General features: G+C 35.8%; 1 protein-coding gene across 1 annotated transcript in view; it reads right to left on the bottom strand.

Moving 5' to 3' along the window:
* The window catches only part of HCN1 (hyperpolarization activated cyclic nucleotide gated potassium channel 1), a 191,514-nt gene that overhangs the window by 25,508 nt on the left and 146,650 nt on the right, over positions 1-19,356 (bottom strand). Inside the window, exon 5 of the mRNA XM_068176681.1 lies at positions 15,786-15,932. Within this exon, the coding sequence (XP_068032782.1) occupies positions 15,786-15,932 (147 nt within the window). The remainder of the gene's footprint in view (positions 1-15,785; positions 15,933-19,356) is intronic.

A 19,356-nucleotide genomic window follows, 5' to 3' on the forward strand; every position in this document is an offset into this window, starting at 1 on the left:
ACCCTAAACAGAGCATATGGCAGCTGGTATTGCTGTCTTCTAACACAAAGCAATCTTTTTTATGCATTTGCAATCAGGAAGGATAAAGATTTGACCAATTATATTTTCTTGGTTTAGTTGATTAAATGTTGGCCTTCTGCATACTTTTCTGTCATTCCCTTCTTGATTATAATTTTCTATTCAACTCTTTATATGGAATTTTTATGCCTCAGTATTATTATTGCATTAAATTCAAATTCAGACAGAATAATCCTTTTGAGGCAATATGGTTCAACCAAACCTCCAATAAAGGCATTCTGATGAAAGATATCCATCTTTTTCTCAGCTTGTTAATTGATTTAATGAAGCTTAAGAGAAACCAGTCCTGTGCATCTCAAGCTTCTCTTTGGATTGTCCATTAAATTTAGAAGATTAGAAAAGAGAAAAAGAAAGAAAAAAGACACTATCTACCCACTCTAATTAATCCACCTGCTTATCCATTTTCTAACTATTTTTAAAAGGAATTTATCTTTCATCTTCTTTAATGTTCTGATACGTTAAATGCTGCTTAAGTTTGCTTTCCAGCTGGAAGAAGAACAAGAGGATTTTAAATGGAAGCAGCAATACAGCAAATGTTTTAAGGCAGTCCATAAAACAGAGATAGCCAGTCTCATTTCAAAACCCTGAAAAGTCCTGATAATTGAGATAAGTACTTAAAGTTTGGTCCATCTGACCAGTCTCTACTTCTTGAAGGTTTTATTTACCCTTTGAACTATTTTGCTGAACAAATTTTCTCTGTGTATGCTTTTTGAAAAAAACACCCACAGTTTATTACAGAATGTAATGTGGAATTAGTGCTGTACCATACAAGCAGTTGCTGTAGAGACTGTTCTGTCTTATTAACTGAATAAATAAACTGCAATTTGCAAAAGTATTTAACAATCACTATTTCAGTTTTCTGCTCCTGAGTAACTAAGTATCTTCATTCCCATTTGTATGTGTGTACACTGGAATGTTATACTTGTTAATCCTATACAGTACTTAAAAATAATATTTTGGGAGGGCTAATTAAGGCTGAAATCTTTGTTTAGCAGGAATTTTAAATATTGAAGTTGTCCACTATGCCAATGAGAATACAGATTTAAACACATGTACTTTAACACTGTAGTAGAAAATGAATACTAAGATATGTGAAGTTGAAAAAAAACCTATCAGCACTGATATCCTATTGGTAGCCATATGATTATCCATATTTTGTGTTAGTGCATGGAAAGTGGCACAAGTTAGACTTCATGTTTGTTTCACAATGAATGAAGCACATTTCATGTTTTTCTAAACACCACTTTCAGTGATTAAGAAAGAGGAGAAAGTTTTGCTAATAATCACAAAACTCTGTCCAGTTTGCTTGCTCACAGGTTAGTCTCTACTGCAGCACTGCTTCTCCACTGTGTTTGGAGCCTCCAGTCACCTCCTCCAGCTGGTGATCTGGTTCAATGGTTCTGCAAACCATTTTCACTACTATGCTTTTGTACTGAAACTCCACTTGCCATCACCAATCAATATATGGTTAACCTTCTATGTCATCTGTGTGGCAGCTACTATTTTTTAATACTATATGCTCAAAAAAAAACCCAGTTCAATTGCTGCTTACAGCTTTGCTCAATGAAGACTACCTCTTGTATCCACCAAAGTCAGTAAGATTTCACCTGATCACCACAAGAAAAAGGGGTTTGTTTTAGAATAATGCTGGAAAGAGTGCTGCTGTCCTCAGGACAGTGCTCGATTCACCTGATAGCAAGGTATAGTAATTGTACTTGGGAGAAAGAAAAAGAAGAGACAGTGGAGCTTCACAAAGGCAGCCTGAGTTACACTTGTATGAATTATTCAGTAAAATATATTGATTGGGGTGCTTTATTGTTTAAACCATGCAGTTAGAATGCAGGATAGCCTGAAGAGTTTCTCTCACTTGAGAAAGAGAACACCATGCATAGAATAACTTGTGGATGAAAGCAGGGAGGAAGAAATCTATTTGAAGCTATCAGGGATTACTGGGGCTGGAACAAAGTCTGTAGCAAAGACCAGGTGGTAGGAAAACATAAACATGCCTTAGAAGAAATAGAAAGCTATGGTTTGGATACAAATTTTTTTTGTGTTATTTCTGATTTGCTCTTGTTTGATCAAGATCAGAAATGGAAGATGTGAATGTGTCCATGGAAAGTTTATTATGTGCTCTGAAACAGGCAAGTAATTCCTTCTGCCATTCCAACTCTCTCTCTTTGTCCTCTCCTCCCTTCTTCTGTCCCCCATGTACTGTAACCCAAGTGGCCAAAACTGAGCAAGTTCTCAAGAGAATGTTCTTTATCTATACCCTATGTGTATGGTTTAATTGACACAGTAGCAACAACAACCAGGAAAACAGTTATTTAAAAATCAGTGGTGATTTGTTCACTGAGTTATTTTGCAGATTTTGAGTAGCTTTGGATGAGAAATACTGTTATCTTGTTAATTGCTACGTTAACACTTACTTTTATAATGAATTAAAAGCCCATTGGTTCAAAGACTCTCTTTATAAATTTATTGAGTGGCTTAAATTAAAACTTACTGATTATCCTGGATAAATCCCAGTTAGCTGAACTTGAAATATCCACACTTGGATTTACTTGCCTGTTTCAGAGCACACAATATCCACACTGAAATTATGTTTAAGTACATTTCAGTTTGCATCTAATTTGATTTGTAACTACTCAGTGAAGGCCTACTTTATATTATGTGCAAGAAATATCAAACTCTTAGCTCTACCTAACACACAAAATTTAGACATTGTTAGACCACGTATATTTCACAATTTTGAGTGGGAAAAAAGATATTTTATAATGAATGAGAATTATTTAGATTTCTTAGGTAAATGTGTGGCAGGACCCTGAATGCCTGTACGTATACGTGCTACAATATTTACAATGCCAGCTACAGAGGTACACATCTATATATAACAGAAGGATATAAAAAGAAAGATAAATAGGATGCACAATCCCTTTCTAATTCTGAACTCGGCCTTCGTCATTGCTTTGCAATGTGAACTGGGGCAAGCTAATTGTAATGCCATTTGAATTAGCCTTCTAAAGGAAACTACTGGCAAGGATGCTGGAGTGGTATCAGGTGCAAACGCTCTTATATTGTGAGTAGCAACTTGCAATATTGTAAGAAGCCCATGACACACATTCAGGCGACTGCACCAGAGCCCAAGCATGCAGAGTAGAAAAATACTGAAAGTGCTGATTTTAGAGCCCTGGTTTACAGTGAAACATGAGGATGATGCTCATTTGTAAGGGTGAGACACAGAAAGCTGGCTCCAGAAAAGTTATCAGCAGGTCATAAAAATGGAGATGAATTTTCTGGGAATAATTTAGCAGGGTGTCAGCCAGACAGCCCTCAAGACAGAATTTGCTTGAGTAACACTTTGGCTAATATTGGTAGCTGCAGGGAAAAGAGATGAATAAATGGCAAGGGAGTTGTAAAGAGTGGAAAAAATTTGAGGAGGGCAAATGGTGACAGCAGAAACAGCCTCAATAGCAGATCATGTGGAGCAAAGAGAAGGCAATCTGGCAGGAGTAGATGAGTCAATGTGTATTAGTAATAACAGCTAGAGTAAAAGTAATGCATCAGACTTTAAACATCCAGTAGGCAGACAGACTAAATAATGGCATGGCATTGGAGTAAAAGAGTCACTTTACAACTAGGAACCAAATCACAGTCAAGACTTGAAAGATCAAGGATGCAGCAGGATCCTCAACATTTTTATGTTCTGAAAAGTCTTATTCTATAGAACATGGAGAAGAAGCAGCTATGTTAATAATAAACAAGAAACCAGAGGAGATATCTACAGCCTTCTGCTGTCTACATTTAGTGCTGTTGCTCTGTTTTGCTCTCTGAATGCCATCACTGAGGCCTTAAATACTTGTGCTTGTGCTTCCACTCCAGGATTGAACATGCACTAAAAGCAAAGGGGATGGATGACAGCAGGGCACTCAGGAACTGCCATTAGCATCTGTGCATGAGCCCAGGCAGCCAAGGGATGCAGTTCTTTACATAATTTTAATATTCTTTTTCAAAACAATTTCAGTTCACCTGCCTGCCAAAATTTTAAAATTTATTTAACTATTAGTAGCATTTAATTAAATTATAGATATAATTTAATTGCTCACTTAGTGAATTAAACATAGGCTGAGGTTTAATTCCATAAGAAATATATTCCTATAATTTACTCAGAAAGTTCTTCAAATTATATTTAGACTATATCTTAATCTCTACTTTTATGAATAAATTTATCCATATTGATTTTATATCATAGAAGGACTCCTAGACCTCTTGTAATTACAATCCATTTTAAGGTAATATATTATAAATATAGTCTGGTGGCATAGGAAATAAGTGCTGAGACATATGGCAACAGCAGAAAAAGAGAGACCATATCAGAGTACCTAATGCAATATATGCACTTTGTAAAGATATCAACAGAGTTTTACACAGCATTCTTCTCACACAGACATCCTGGACATGTGTTTGCATGGTGTGTCAGAATATATGTATACAGGTGTGTGTGTATATGTATGTATATATACATATATATACATATATATATATATACACACACAGACATGTACATGCATATATACACATATGCATATATATGCTCTCCCTCACATGTATTTATTTATATGTGTACTGGACATACCTCTATGTCTTGTACATTAAATGAAAAAAAAAAATCAAAGTGTAACTAATTAATGTGTCCCATTAGAACTATATTTCTAGATATATTTAGTTATCTTATTTAGAGGTTGATACAACTCACGTAAGAGTGTGTGCTTGTATAACCCAAGTTAAAGTCTCCAAGCAAAGAGGTGAGAGGAAAGAAGATTCTGCTCCAAGTCCCAATTATGTTCTTTGGAAATGAAATGTCCTGATGTTCTATATTCTGCAAGGACACATGATCTGTATCTATTTTCAGCGAACATCTTCTCACATGGTGGCCTAAAAATAGGCCAGCCATGAACTTTAAATAATGGCTCAGGAAGGGTATTAACCTCTTTCTCACATTCTAAGTTTGTCCCATTGCTGTACGTATCAATATTATGGAGAACGTATCTGGTGTTAGAGAATGACAAAGCAAGCTACATACACTCCATTTCTGCTTCTCTACAGATATCTTTGCCTCTTAATTCCCTTCAAGGTCTGTTATATAAACGAAGCTATCCACACACAATACTGACAGCATTTCTCTTCCTGTAAGTAGTGAATCTGTTTTCTGCCAGGTGTTAAAAAGCATGAATTATTTAATTTCCAATCCTGAAGGGTGGGAGGCTTTCTAGTCTTGGTGAAAACTTGTATTTTCATAAATACACAAGTGTTTATTCAATGTGTGGCAATGATTGGTACATTGAGTTTCTGGATTTTTGTTTTGGGGACTGTGGATATCTGTATTACCCGCATTTCCCAAATCATCGCTTACAACTCCCATAGCATAATGCAAATTTTTCAAATGTTTGTCAATAATTCTGCTCTTTTCTTACTTTTTTAATAGACACAGATACATTGTTGCTTCCTGATTTTCAATTTAGTAAAAGAAAAAATCCTCATTATGAAGTAAACTTAATTTTTTAATACATGTAAGGGATAATCATGAGATCACAAAAATAATAGTTTTCAGTTGCACAGTGATCTAATGATGGCCCTACAGACTAAAGTGAAAACTGCTAATTGCAAATAATGTGGCTTTTCTTTAAATTGGTATGTTTACCACACAGGTGTTCCTTTTACCAACAGAATATTTTAGTTGTGTAGCGATCATCCCATTGCTTCAGTGAGGGCACAAATATGCAATGATCAGTTCTTAAACTTGCAACAGTTCATCTTTTAGGGCACCTTATTTGTATCCTTTCAACCAAGCATGGAATTTTTTTTTACTTTTCACAAGTGAGGGAAAAGAAAAATGGATTTATTGAGAAGAAAATTAACATAGACTCCACAGAACAAGCTAGGAGATTAAAATCCTTTTCAGGGACCTCCTTGCCTGTCAGTACTCTACTACTACCAAAGCTGGCTTAGGATCCAGTGCTACTACTCAGCCAGCACTGTGCAAAGGTATTATGAAAGAGGAGGTGGGGGACAGATAAAAATATTGCCCTGAACTCAGTCCAGAAGCTACCAGGAAGTCTGTACCTGTACTCACAGTGTCAGAAACCACATTTTGCTCCAGATTTTAATTTCACTCATTTCTGAGACTGTCATTAATCACTAGAAGTATCACATATTAAGTTTGTTCAGTGTTAGGCACTTTCTTTAAATGAAACAAGTGTAATTCAACACCTTGTGCATCCATATCTATGCTATATTTCATTATCTGTCTATTTGTAATAATTTCAAAATTTTTAATTCCATTTCCATTTCCATTTAATCCCTTACATAAAAATTATTCATCAAAAGAGATTAGATCTTCAAAAGATTTTTTACAGAGCTGTAAAGGAGACTCCAGATCTTTCACGTACCAAAAAAATTTCAGTATTTCAAATTTGACTTACCCACAGTAAAATTTCTGGAGAAAATATTTTAAGCATTTGCTTATTGCATCTTCTAAATAACAGTTACAATACAAAAGTACAGATTAGGCAGAGTTTTGTTCAGCTTTCAAAGTAATGCACAACTTTTTTACTCAAGTAGCACTAGGATGGAAGTAAAACAATGATTTAACATTACCTTGAGGTGCAAAATTTAACTTGGATTATCTCCCACAGCTTTAACTAGGTTAACCTTCCTAAATCATTGGTGTATCAACAGGAAATTAAGTTCATAAATGTGCCTTCAGAACATATCTGGTGCTCTGTTGTTTTTTGCTCTCCTTGTCTTTACCTTTGAGATCACATGCTTTTAAAAGCAACTACAGATTTATGCATGAGAAGTGCTGTGTGCCCTTCTGTATGCTGTTACTACCATAATGTGCAACTGAGTGCATAAAAATAGGCTGCATTTGCTTCTGCATCAAACAGTTGATGGTGCATTTATTTCCTCTTGCTGGAGGTGAGTCACAATTCTAATCTTTATTTGTGGTGCCTTTCATGGACAGTGGCACATTAAAAGGGTGCCCCCTCAACACAGAACCTTTTGTATTACATGCCCCCCACAACATTTTTACTGGTTCCAAACAAATGTGCTTCAAAAGCCTTTAGCCTGCTTTCTGAATTTAAATTCCACAATGAAAACTCATGGAAAAGATGTTCACTTTCACCCACCTCCATTAATGGGATTTACAGACATGTGAGCATGTCTATACTGCGCATCCCCGTCTTGTTTGAAATATGTTTTCTACTGGAGTCCTGGCTGCATCCTGCCCTCTGCTTTCCCCCTTCCCCTTCCCATGCTTTCATTATGGAATACTATGACTTTTTATTGCAGAAGTCGATGAAGAAGAAATGGAGAACTGTGGAGTACCAGATCCTGCATCTCCTAATCTTGACTTAAGAGAAACAATTTCCAGTTTTGCATCAAGAATTTTAATTTACTTATTTTTCATTTATCTTCAGTTATTCTCTAAAGAGTTCAGAGGAACAAATTTTAAATTCTGCTGTTTTACTGTAATGGATTCATAGTCACAATTCAGGGATTAGGGCCAAAGATCGTTAGGTTTTAGCTAAATAAACCAAAATTTTCCACATCCTACCAAAAAGGACACCTATCAAGCCAAAGCAAGCATGGTATTAAAAAAATGTGTTTACATAAGAAGAAATAACTCAGGTGTTATCTGAAATATGTTACTATTAGTATTTTGAATCTCCTAAAAATCAGCAATGCTATCTCTAATTGCAATAGCATATTCAGATCTGATAGAAATGAACATGTTGTGGTAGGCACCGATTTATAGCAACTTCTCTTGGCTTTCACCAGAAACTACATGGAGATTAAAAAAGTGCTTGTCTCTTTCCATCCACTGCCCCAAGCACCACCTTGGTATCAAGCAGCTGAGCAATTCTTTGCTCTGTTAAAAACTGAGACATGACAGACACTTGGAAACACGATCTTGGGCAGAACAAGGCAGTGGGTGAATTTAGTCTCTGCAGGACAACTGCTATTCTCTCATTGCCCTGGATCTGGTGCCCACAAAAACCTTTCTGATTCTGCTTTTCAGATGCCTGAACAGCACTTCCAACAGGAGCATGCACAGACTGGATTTACTTTTCTGTAACAGGATTTTACCTCTCTCACAGCATCCGGTTTGCATCTAAATAGTTTGGAACTTTTATCAAAAAACTTGCCTTGCTTTATATGAAAGACAACTACTGCACAAGAACCGGGCATTTATTTGGATTAGTGTATTTGCACATGAAAGAACTGTCATGTCTGAAATATTTAATTACAACAAAGGAATCTTATAGGTGCAGTAACACGACTATCCAAAATCATAACTACTGAGAAGTACTGGTGAATTATTATCTGTACTATCAGAAGCAGATCTGGGACTTGTCAAAGCATATCTCAGCTCAGGATGGATTTGCTATTAAAGCATGTCAAGCACAGATAGGACTGTGATCAAAGTTTCCTGAACATGTGGAACAGCAATGGAAGTGGTTGACAATTTTGCCACAGCATGTACACTATGAATGTGCGTACATCAAAGGCCAAACACTCGCCAGAGTTCAGCAAATCAAACCACATTGTCTTAGGTCCCTGGAAAACAACCTTGAGTGTGCACATCGTTTGTTTCCATGTCACACCTGTGGAGGAAAATAATTTTAAAACACAATAATCCAATCACCTGGTGATTGTCTGCCCATTTCCCATTTCCATTAAAATGGCCATTTGCTACTATTTTCAATTTCAGAAACTTCATTGTAATTCCTGCTAAGAACTTTTCTTTCAGTCTTGTATACTTGGACTGCAATTTAGATACAATTTACACAGATATTTGAAAACCACCAATTTTCTTTTTCAGCATTAGCCAAATAGATCATGCTGTGGTATATCAGCATTTATTCTGCAAGACTGACATGCTGCATAATTCACTCATGATTCAGTACTCCAGAATATGAACTACAGTTATACTTCATCTCTGCCTCTGAGAAAAACAAAGAAACAAAGAAACAAACAAAAAACCTCTTTAATTCACTAGTTAAAGATAAGGAGATATTTAGTTGACTTCCAATGTGACTACTTTTAAAATAAGGATACATTTTTCTTAGTTCTTTTCTTTAAGCTTCATACTAAGGATCACTGCATATTAAAATGCAGAAAAGTATGGTGGATTGCAGTGAACTAGTTACTTGTCTTTTATGAGATAAACTTATGGACATAAGTTGTTATGGAATCCAAGTCACCAAATACAAATATTTCTATAATGCTTTATTGTGTTTTAATAAAAAAATCCCCAAGATTTTCTGCCATTATTTTAATGTTTGAAAGTTCATAGCCCATAATCATAATGACTACACTATTAAAAAGGATCAAAGCATTCTGTAATCTAATCACACCCCATTTTGGCCTTATATTATTACTCTGGAGATGCTTCATCTTTTGTGCACAGGACTATAGTATAATCTAAATAAGAATACATTGCTTAGTGATTTCTAAAGATAATTACTAAATAAAAAGAAAGATATTATAAAGGGAGATAAATTTTAATAGGGAAAAGGAGAAGGTCAACAATTAAGAAAGAACACCAAGGTTACCAAATTGCTAATTTTAAAACTGACTTTAAACACACAAAATACTTCTCTACAAAAATACCTAATTTGATTACAAGTACCAAACCATCTGGTTTGGGTCCAATTTTCACTCAGATACAATATAAATTATAAATCCAGTAATGGAAACTTTCCTTCACTTTATTGTGAGAGTACTTTTCTTACAAGAACTGTTACAAAATGCCACTCCTGATGCAGCACTAAGAGGCTTCTTGAACTGTACACCTGACTCATTCGGTTGTCACAAGTACCACAATGTACCTACATTCACTATCCCAGTGGGAGCAACAAAGGTCAAGGACTTCACAAAGGTCTGCTCAGTTCCAGAAACAGCACCATGTAAAGCATGTAAAGGTGGAGAAGCTTGTTAAAAAGAAACTTTAAGAAGCTTCTTATGGTCTGGTTGGAAGTTACTGGTGGGGAGCAATATTAAGTGATACACCTAAATAAATACATGAAATAACATATTTGTTACCACTTACAGTTAGTTTTTACCATTACAATTTAAAAGAAAAAGTAAACTCAATGCTTGGCAGTGATTAAAAAGCAAATCAACATTAGGAATTATTTGCATGATTATAGCATCAATATTCTTGCTGCAGACCTGGTACTTTCACCTCTAAAAAAGCTATAGTAGACCCAGGGAAAAAAAATGAAAATGGCAAGAAGAATGATCCAGCTTCCATAAAAGAAAGAATTAACATAAAAAAAATACAGTTTAAGGATGTTATCCTATAACTATAAAATCCTGATTGGCATGCAAAGAGTCAGTAAAAAATGACTGTACTATATCATTTTTGCTACCAGAATTAATGGCCATCAAAACAAAAAAACATTTGGAGCTGTTTTCAATCCCAAAATAAGGTGGTGGTTTCTTACGCAGGAGGAGTGAGATCTGTGCTCTTTGACAAAGCATGGTATAGTTGCAGAGAGTACTTTGAATAAGGAATGCAAATAAGTAATTGGAAGAGATGTGTTTTAAGGATTACCCAGTACTCAAATCGCATCAGTCTCAGAGTACCCCTCCACCTGAAAATAATGTGGGTCTAGGAGAGTCATTAAGGGGCACGCCATACTTTCCTTGTTCTTGTTCTTTCATGGGCATGCACCCACAGCCACTGCTGGCGAGACGGATGGCTTAAACAAAGGCCAGAGCTGAGTCACTTTGACTTATACTCAGTTACAAGATGGAACTAGAATGTATATGCATTTCAACTTTTATAATTCAGGTGTTCTTTTGGAATATATTTCTCTTAGGTACATGTGTCTTTTGCTGTGTTTGTTTTTTTTTTTTAACTTCTCTGTAGTGTCTCCATTTCATGTCATGACAGTTCTGAAGATCACTTTTGGGATTAAGGCCTTCTGAGGCCAAAGGATTTTCAAGCCTTGTAGGTGGTAAGAATTACAAGTTAAAAAATGTGAAGTTTAATAGCTCTGCCTGCTGAAGAGCTAGAGATTATATTTATACAAGGACAACATGCTAATTGTTTCTAATGACTACCTCAAGAAATTAGGAAGAGAGACAGTTAATTGCAAATGTTATTAAAGAACGAATTTATTTCACATGTCAATTGCTGTTAGAAAATGCAGTCTTTTTTCTAAGCCAGTCAGCTAGGTTTTCTTTACTGTGACAGCATGTGTGTGTGGGTGGTGTGTGCAGAGAGAGCCTGATTATTATCTTAGACTTGCTGCAGAACGTGTATGGAGCGACAGATAGGTTGGAAGAATCCAATGCTGCATGCCATCTAAGAAAATTTCATCTTTACCAAAATTGCAACTGCCAGGAGTCTCCTGTTCTTTAGAAGACTGGACACTTATTATCAGATAAGTCTGTCAGTGGAAAAGGGGATATGCTTTCAGTTCAAGTGAAATTTCTGAATTTAATGAAAAGAGACCCTTATCCTTTACTTTTGTCAGAGAGCATGTATCCTTACAAGTAGGTAAAGATACATGCTCTCTGTATCCTTACCTACTTGTAAGGGAGTAACATGCATGTAACATGTTGCAATTTATGGTTAATTCAGTTGAAGTGTGTGGAGCTGAGAGTATCCAATTAATTGCATTACTAGTGGATTAATACACCCAAATTGTGCAATTAACTAAACAGGGGAGAATATAGAGCTTTTCAGTCTCATAAATATAGCTTTAGTTCCCAATCATCAAATGCAATCTCTTTGTTAATACTACATGATCCTTGAAGGATACAGGTCAGCCACCAGTTTCTTTACTCAATTTTGAAGAACTTAGAGCCTTGTACAGTTTAAAAAGGTTCAGGATTCCTTTTTTCCCTTTTTTTATGAAGTCTTAGTTAATTGCCCACAATAAGCATTACTCTATTTCTATAATCCAATCAAGCTAGGCACTCACACACATGCATCAAATCTTTTCTCAGGTTTTTATTATTTTAATCATTCAGTCTACTATGAATATTCCATACATAATGTTCAGAAGCTCATTAAAATTAACATCCATCCTCTTTTACAAAGAAACTCTTAACCTCTACTATCAAGGCAGATGATTGTCCTGCTCTGCACTGGTGTGACCTCACCTTGAGTCCTGTGTGTTGTTTTGGGTGACAGTATAAAAAAGACATTGAACTACTAGAGGAGGGTAACAAGAATGGAGAAGGGCCTTGAGGGGAAGCTTGAATAGGAGTGGCTGAGGGCACTTGGTCTGTTCAGCCTGGAGGAGACTGAGGGGAGATTTCATTGCAGTTACAACTTCCCTGTGATGGTAAGAGGAGGGGCAGGCACTGATCTCTGCTCTGTGATGACCAGTGACAGGACCCAAGGGAACAGCCTGGAGTTGTGCCAGGGGAGGGATAGAAAAAGGTTGGCTATTAAAAAAGATTTTACATCAAGAGGGTGCTTGGGCACTGGAACAGCTCCCCAGGGCAGTGGTCGCAGCACCAGCCTGACAGAGCTCAAGAAGTGTTTGGACAATGCTCTCAGGCACAGGGTGTGACTCCTGGGGATGGTGCTGTACAGGGCCAGGGGTTGGACTCAATGACCCTAATGGATCCCTTCCAACTCAGCATATACTATGATTCTATGATTCTATAAGCATATACAGGTTTATTACTAGCACTTATCATGTAAGAATTATTTTTACACCAGATTTTTGCTGCTAATACTATGTACTTTAGCTATTTTTAATGGTTGAGTGATCATATTTATATCAAGCATAATTACTTTCTTGCTAAAAAAACCCCCACAATTTTAAAACATGGACCAAAAAGGTCATCAGCCTTAAAGAAAGCATAGCTGTGGAAAATTTCAGCCCATACAGAAAATTTGAATGGCTGAGAACAAGAAGTAGTGAAAACCCTGCAATTTTTTCATAACATTTCATGATGCTATCATTACTCAGCTGTTAGTATGGTTTCTTTTGTTCTGCTTACTCCAAGTGAGGAAATAATGGTTTCAGCTTAATATCTTCATCAGAAGCTGCTTTCATCAACAGAAGTATGTCCTATGGAGACTCTGAATGTTTACTCTAAATTCCAAGTATAATCAAATGTAGGATTAATTAAAAACTTAGGAAATGCACTAAATATTTAATTTTCAATGATGCAGCCAGGGTATTTGTACTACTACTAATTATAACCTTGTGCAGTTAACGGCATGTAAGATGGTAAAGCCCATCCAATATATGAACAACTATGTTCCACCTTTAAAAGCCTCCAGTTTATTTTCCATTACTTGCATCAAAAAGACACCACCTGCACTACTAAGCTGCACATACTGAAGTGGCAGCTAAAACAGAATTTGAAACTATTAACTAAGTAAAATACCTAAGTGATGTTTTCAGGCCACAGTTAATAAGCTGCCATGAAAATTTGGACAGATTCATTGAGAAACCTGTTCTGGCACTGCCAGTGGCCAGTTACTATTTTTTCTCTTTTTTTGACCTTTCTCTGGAACTCTACTGTGTTGTCAGCAGGGCAATGTGCAACCTGATTGTAGCTAATTTTTTCTTACACAATAGAGAGAACAAAGAAGACCTGCTAAGTTCAGCATAACCATAGCAAAATCAGAAGCCACTCCTTCCATGAAATTCTATTATTCTTTCATGTTTTTAGGGGCTCATTAATTTTTGAAATTTTACATGCTTGATCTCTCATCAGAAGTGCTTTTTATTTTTTATGGTTGACCACAATTGCCTTTCTGCTTCTAAGCTGTTAGAAAAAATGAAGGGGAAAGGGACAGCGCTAGGGGAGGGAGGGTGGAAGGAAGGAAAGAAAAAGGGAGGCAGGAAAAGCTGAAAACACAAGTAATTAGGGGTGCCACAACTGCAAATTGCTGTTAGTAAAATATTATTTTGCAATGGAAGGGTACCAGGCTTTACTTTTGGATAAATGCTTTCCTTAGAAGTGGAAACAGATGAAACTTTCTGCTGTCAATATTGGTACATACTTCTGTTCTCTTAACAAAACACAGGCTCCATACTGGCCAAGATTCATGTTTTTACTCTCATTGTAGTCTAGGGATACTTCCCACACTTTTCCTGCCCCACAAGACAGATTCTTGTAGTACATTCTCCTCCTGGCATTTCAAAAGATACTGAGGGGAGCCACAGTGTAAACAGGCAGTGGCAATGCAGAAGCCAGGGCCCTCTACCTACATTCCAAAACACAAACTCAAAATATAAAGGAAGGCCTCAGACTACACGTATGTCAGGGAATTAAGTAGGTTCAGGATCTGGAACTTAGTTGTGGACTATTAAATTGTTAGAACAATCATGGTTTGGCCTGATTTTGACTTTAAGCAAACACTAACAATTTTGGGTAGCACTCACCATTATCACTTGGCAGTTTGTAGGAGGGACGCTACTATGAGACTTTCACAACAGAAATGTAGATAAACTGTGACTTGGCAAGGCTTTGTTTCTTTATGACTATTTTAAATATGGAACTTGATTGATTTTGGCAATGGACTGTATTACATGTTTCTCCTCCCAGCAAAGTGCAGGATTCAGTAGTACAGAAAATCCACCACAGACCTTTATCCCTCAAAACTTGAAAAAAACCCCAACCAACCTTCATCTCTCTATCCTTCCAAAAGTACAGATGTCATGTTGTGCTCTGTTGGATGTTATTTATACATTATACACAGCCATATATATGTATACACATATGTATGGACACATTATCAGCACCACTCCTCCAAAAGCAGAAGATATTAGAAGGCATTACTTCGTAGCACTGAAAATTACACAGATTTCATCACATACCAGACTGTTCCACCCTTACTTTTTTTGTTTCCTTTCTCTTTTCCCTGTTTATGCTCTCTTCCCTCTGAGTTTTTCAACTTGCTTCTTCTCTGTTTTTTTTTCCCCTTCTTTCAGTGGAGGATATCAGCCAACATCCTTGAGAAGGTCAGGCATAAGCACAATCCAACAGAAGACTGTCTGATTTATATTCCCGTTAAGCAGCTACTTCTGCTACCACAAGATGCTACCTTGTCCCACACCAGCAAAGAAAATTCAAACTGCTTCCACACATCCCATCACATAACATAGCAAAGCATAAGCCCTAAAACTGGAATACAGATTACAGTTTCAACAAAAGAGATTTTTTAATGGCTTGTATATAAAATATTCCAGCTTCCTCATCTCAAGTAAAGACCACCTTTACCAACGATGCTACTTTAGAAAATGAAACAAAGTCACTTTGTGGGGACTTTGAGTGGTTTTATCTGTACAGATGTATGGCTAACAAGTAGGGAGAGTAGAGAAAGATTTTCACCTAGGATCATTTTAGTCCAGTTGATCTCTGTTTTAAAAAGTGGCAGAAAAACAGGAATTTCAGTCAACAACAGGGTGTAGTTTTACTCTTTGGCAGGATTTTATCCTTTGACATCCTTGTGTGGCAGTGATTGACAGACTGGTCCTGAATAAAGTGTAGATCCCATTTCTTTGTGTCAACCTAGTATAAATTTAATTATCCTGGTAAACCATTGACTATGGTAAAGAAGATGAAATGTTATAGAAGGTAAAGAGCATTTCAACACAGAAACAGCAAAGACAAGAAATTTTTTCCTAGCATGAAGAGCTATTCAAATACTTTAATCTTACCTCCCTGAGGGGATCATTGAGCTCATTCAAAATATTTTCTTCATCAAAGATCTTGCCTTGGTAGCGATGCTCATAGTAATCATGGATCTTCTGGCGCATTTCAGCAGGTAACTTGTGGAATGACATGTACTGTTCCACTTGTTTGTACTGTCAGGATTAAAAAAAGGGAGAATTAGAAAAAAGCATCAAATTTTTGCTATCTAAAAGTACCTACAAAATACAAATTCATTCACATGAATGTTCACTTAAGCTCTATGTATTTTACAAAGATAACATTTTTTTCACATATCAGAAAGCCCTCACACAAATATGAATTAATGTAATATTACTCATATGACAGCATATCTATAAATTACAGAAAGTATCTTTAGCAGCAATGCTAATATCCACATGAATATATAAATTTTAGAAGCCAAACCCTCATACTTCTCATATGTTTCCTAAATTCCCAGCCATACACGAGTTGCAAAAATACACCAACACAATTTTTAGCTCATGCAGTAGACAGGAAAGCTGTACACAGTGTTTAGTCTGTAGTACTGCATTCAGGGAGAGCTGAAGTTGGGAAATTTTAGAAATTGGCTATGCTGTATTGCTAAGCAACATATTAATGTTGTGTATGCTTATAAAGTTAAAACCTGTGGAGATAATGAAATAGAAAACATTCCTCATGAGGGATGAAGAGAAGAGAGAGGTAAACTATAAAAATAGGTGTGGGATCAGAAAACAGAAAATGTGGGAAGAAAAAGATACCAGGATCCCGGAGACTAAAATGAGCTCACTTCATTTACCCTGTACTTTGATTTTTTGTTTTTTGTTTCTTTGTTTTCACTAGTCCTCTGTTCTACATTCTGGGAATTTGCTCTTTTTTTGTTTTGTTTTGTTTTGTTTTACTTTGTTTTGGTTTGTTTTTGCTTCCCTTTTTCAGAAGCATTTTTGGATAGCATAATTTTCAGAAAATAATGTCCCGAATCAGCATACTCATAGTGTACTAAACTACATAATAATCTAAAACCCACAGAATGGACAAGTTGTCTAAAGTGCAAATGGACAAATCCACCAGAATAAGATTTTTACCCCCATCCTTGTCTCAGCTGAAAAGGATAAGGCACTGAGGCAGAGAAGGATAAATCCCATCTCAGGCTGAAAGGTGAGTTAAAACTTGGCAGAAACTTGATTCACAGATATAAACAGTCTTTATTTATTTTTATTAGTTATTTCATGCTTAATTAAGGAATCTAAACTGTTTCCAATGAAAAGCCAATGAAGTCCTAATTAGGATTGGCACCTCTGTAGAACAGTTAAGCAAATGTATAATGTACATGCCCTCTGTGAACTGCAGCACCTATCCTTTAACTTACATAATTGAAGACTGTTCTATCTTCTGGAATTGAAATTAGCTTTTACTTTGCAAAGTGGCAAAAGATTAGATGAGGCCATGTGTACAACATACATTCCAAAAAATACAAGGAAAGTAATTTTGCATGGGACTATTTAACAATGTATGATGAATATGTTAGAGTAATTTAATCCCTGCACATTTTGCCCCTCTGCAGTAACAATTCTTCACCCACATCCTTTAGATGTGTGATTTAAATTTGCATTCTTGACATTGGCTTCTGATCCAATATGAAGAAATTTATCCGTATGTTGTGGGTTAGAATCAGACATCATCACTATGGCCCCTAGGACAGAGGCTGCTCCCTCTACACTATCTTATTCACACACAAATGTGCTTAAGTAACACTAATAACGAATAATCCTTGCTAATAAAAGAAATATATTCATTCTGATGTATATTGCAAGAAAACTGCAATATTCTGATTTTTATATCAGAATGACCTTGAAATAGAGAAAATTCGAGCTACAAGAAATTGCTGGGGCAGCAATTTCCACTGCTGCCTTTCATTAGTGCTGTTATTTGAATGGAAACTTTCTCCTGCACCAGCAAGCTATTTTCTTTAACAAGATTTATGCTTACACATGACACTTTTAGGGAAAAAGAAAAAAATAAATCTAGTAGGGATGTACTGCTTATCACTGGCGTATCTCCAAGTGTTTTCAAATTAGTAATATATAGAATAATAGGCACAGATGAATATTACCATCCTTTTCTTTAAAAATCTATGAAGAAGTTAAAAGCCTTCCACAATTCCCAGAAGTTTGTAACCATCTGATATAATATCAAGGTCCCTTTCCATATCTAAATATCTGAGCCTGTGAATATGTAGTATACTATCACTAGCTCTTTAATCAATATTTTCCTGATATTCTCAGTGTGTGATTTTGGCTCATTTTTGCTATCATTCACTGTTCTACTACTCCCTTCCTGACATTCTGTTCACACATAGCATTAGCTCAAAACTTTTACCTTGCCCTCTTGTCCAGGAACTGATATCTTTCATTAACTCAGCACAAGAAATAATTACTTTTTCAGTTCCTCAGAAAAGTAAGTTCACATTGTCAGCCTGCTACATGTTACTGGTAATACTGTGGGTATTCCAGATTAGTTACCACTGTGGTGTGTCACATGCTAATTGCTAAAAAAACGTGCTGAAATGAAGACACAAAGACAGCAAGATTAATATGGTCTTGTTAGTTTTATGTAGTAAACTAGGAATTTTTCTAAATTAATATTGAAGAGTATTTTCTTTGTGGATGCAGATATCAATATCAGACCACAGATATCAAAAATGGTTAGAAATAAAGGGATTTTTCACTTTAATGTAATTATACTGGGCTTTATTCCTGGGGCTGTCTTTATGCACTACAAAAATGCAAATAGCTTTAAGAGAACTGAAATATATTCTGGAAAAGATAAAAGATGTAAAAAAGATTTTAAAAATTTCATTAGTGTTGTAAATCCATTAAAAATATGATAATTCAGTAGCTTCTTGATTTTTCTAAATATAATTTTAGATCTGAAGGGGACAAAATTGTCGGAAAAGTTAAATTTTGTTTAAAAATGATCTTTTAATCCTATATAAGATGTCTGTAACGAATCCTGAGCTATCCACATTTGAACCTGCATTTTTGTATGTGAGAAAAACAATTTCTTTCTAATAATTCTCCTCATTACACTGCATCCTCTATATTTTCCCCTCTAGACTTAAAATTTTGATTTGCTTACTCTTTTGTTTTGGGGTGAGATTTTTGCTATTTTTTTCGGGTTTTTTTCTTCCTTGTTTGCTTTGGTTTATTCTGAAAATAGATGTCTTAATCCAACATTCATAATAACAGCTCTGGTATTTATAGCATTTGTATAAAAAAACTTTCAGAGTCACAGTAAGCCTTCTCAAGATTGACTTCCTTTTTTTTTTTTTTCTTCTATTTCTGGCTTTTTGTATGTCATAAGTAAAGCACCAGACTACATTCAAACACAAAAGACTCTCCTAATCCTCTGCTTTTTAATTCTTAATTGCCTTTCCATCCTTGCTCCTGCAGGTATCCCTTGAATTTTCCAGGAAGGACTACTTAGTAAGGAACTCTACGTGTGCACATCTAAAGGGATGTGCCGTAATTGTTACAAATATGTATTCCTGGTATTTTCAGTACCATTGAATGGAGTAAG

Source organism: Anomalospiza imberbis, chromosome Z (assembly GCF_031753505.1).
Source record: "Anomalospiza imberbis isolate Cuckoo-Finch-1a 21T00152 chromosome Z, ASM3175350v1, whole genome shotgun sequence".
Taxonomy (NCBI): Eukaryota; Metazoa; Chordata; class Aves; order Passeriformes; family Viduidae; genus Anomalospiza; species Anomalospiza imberbis.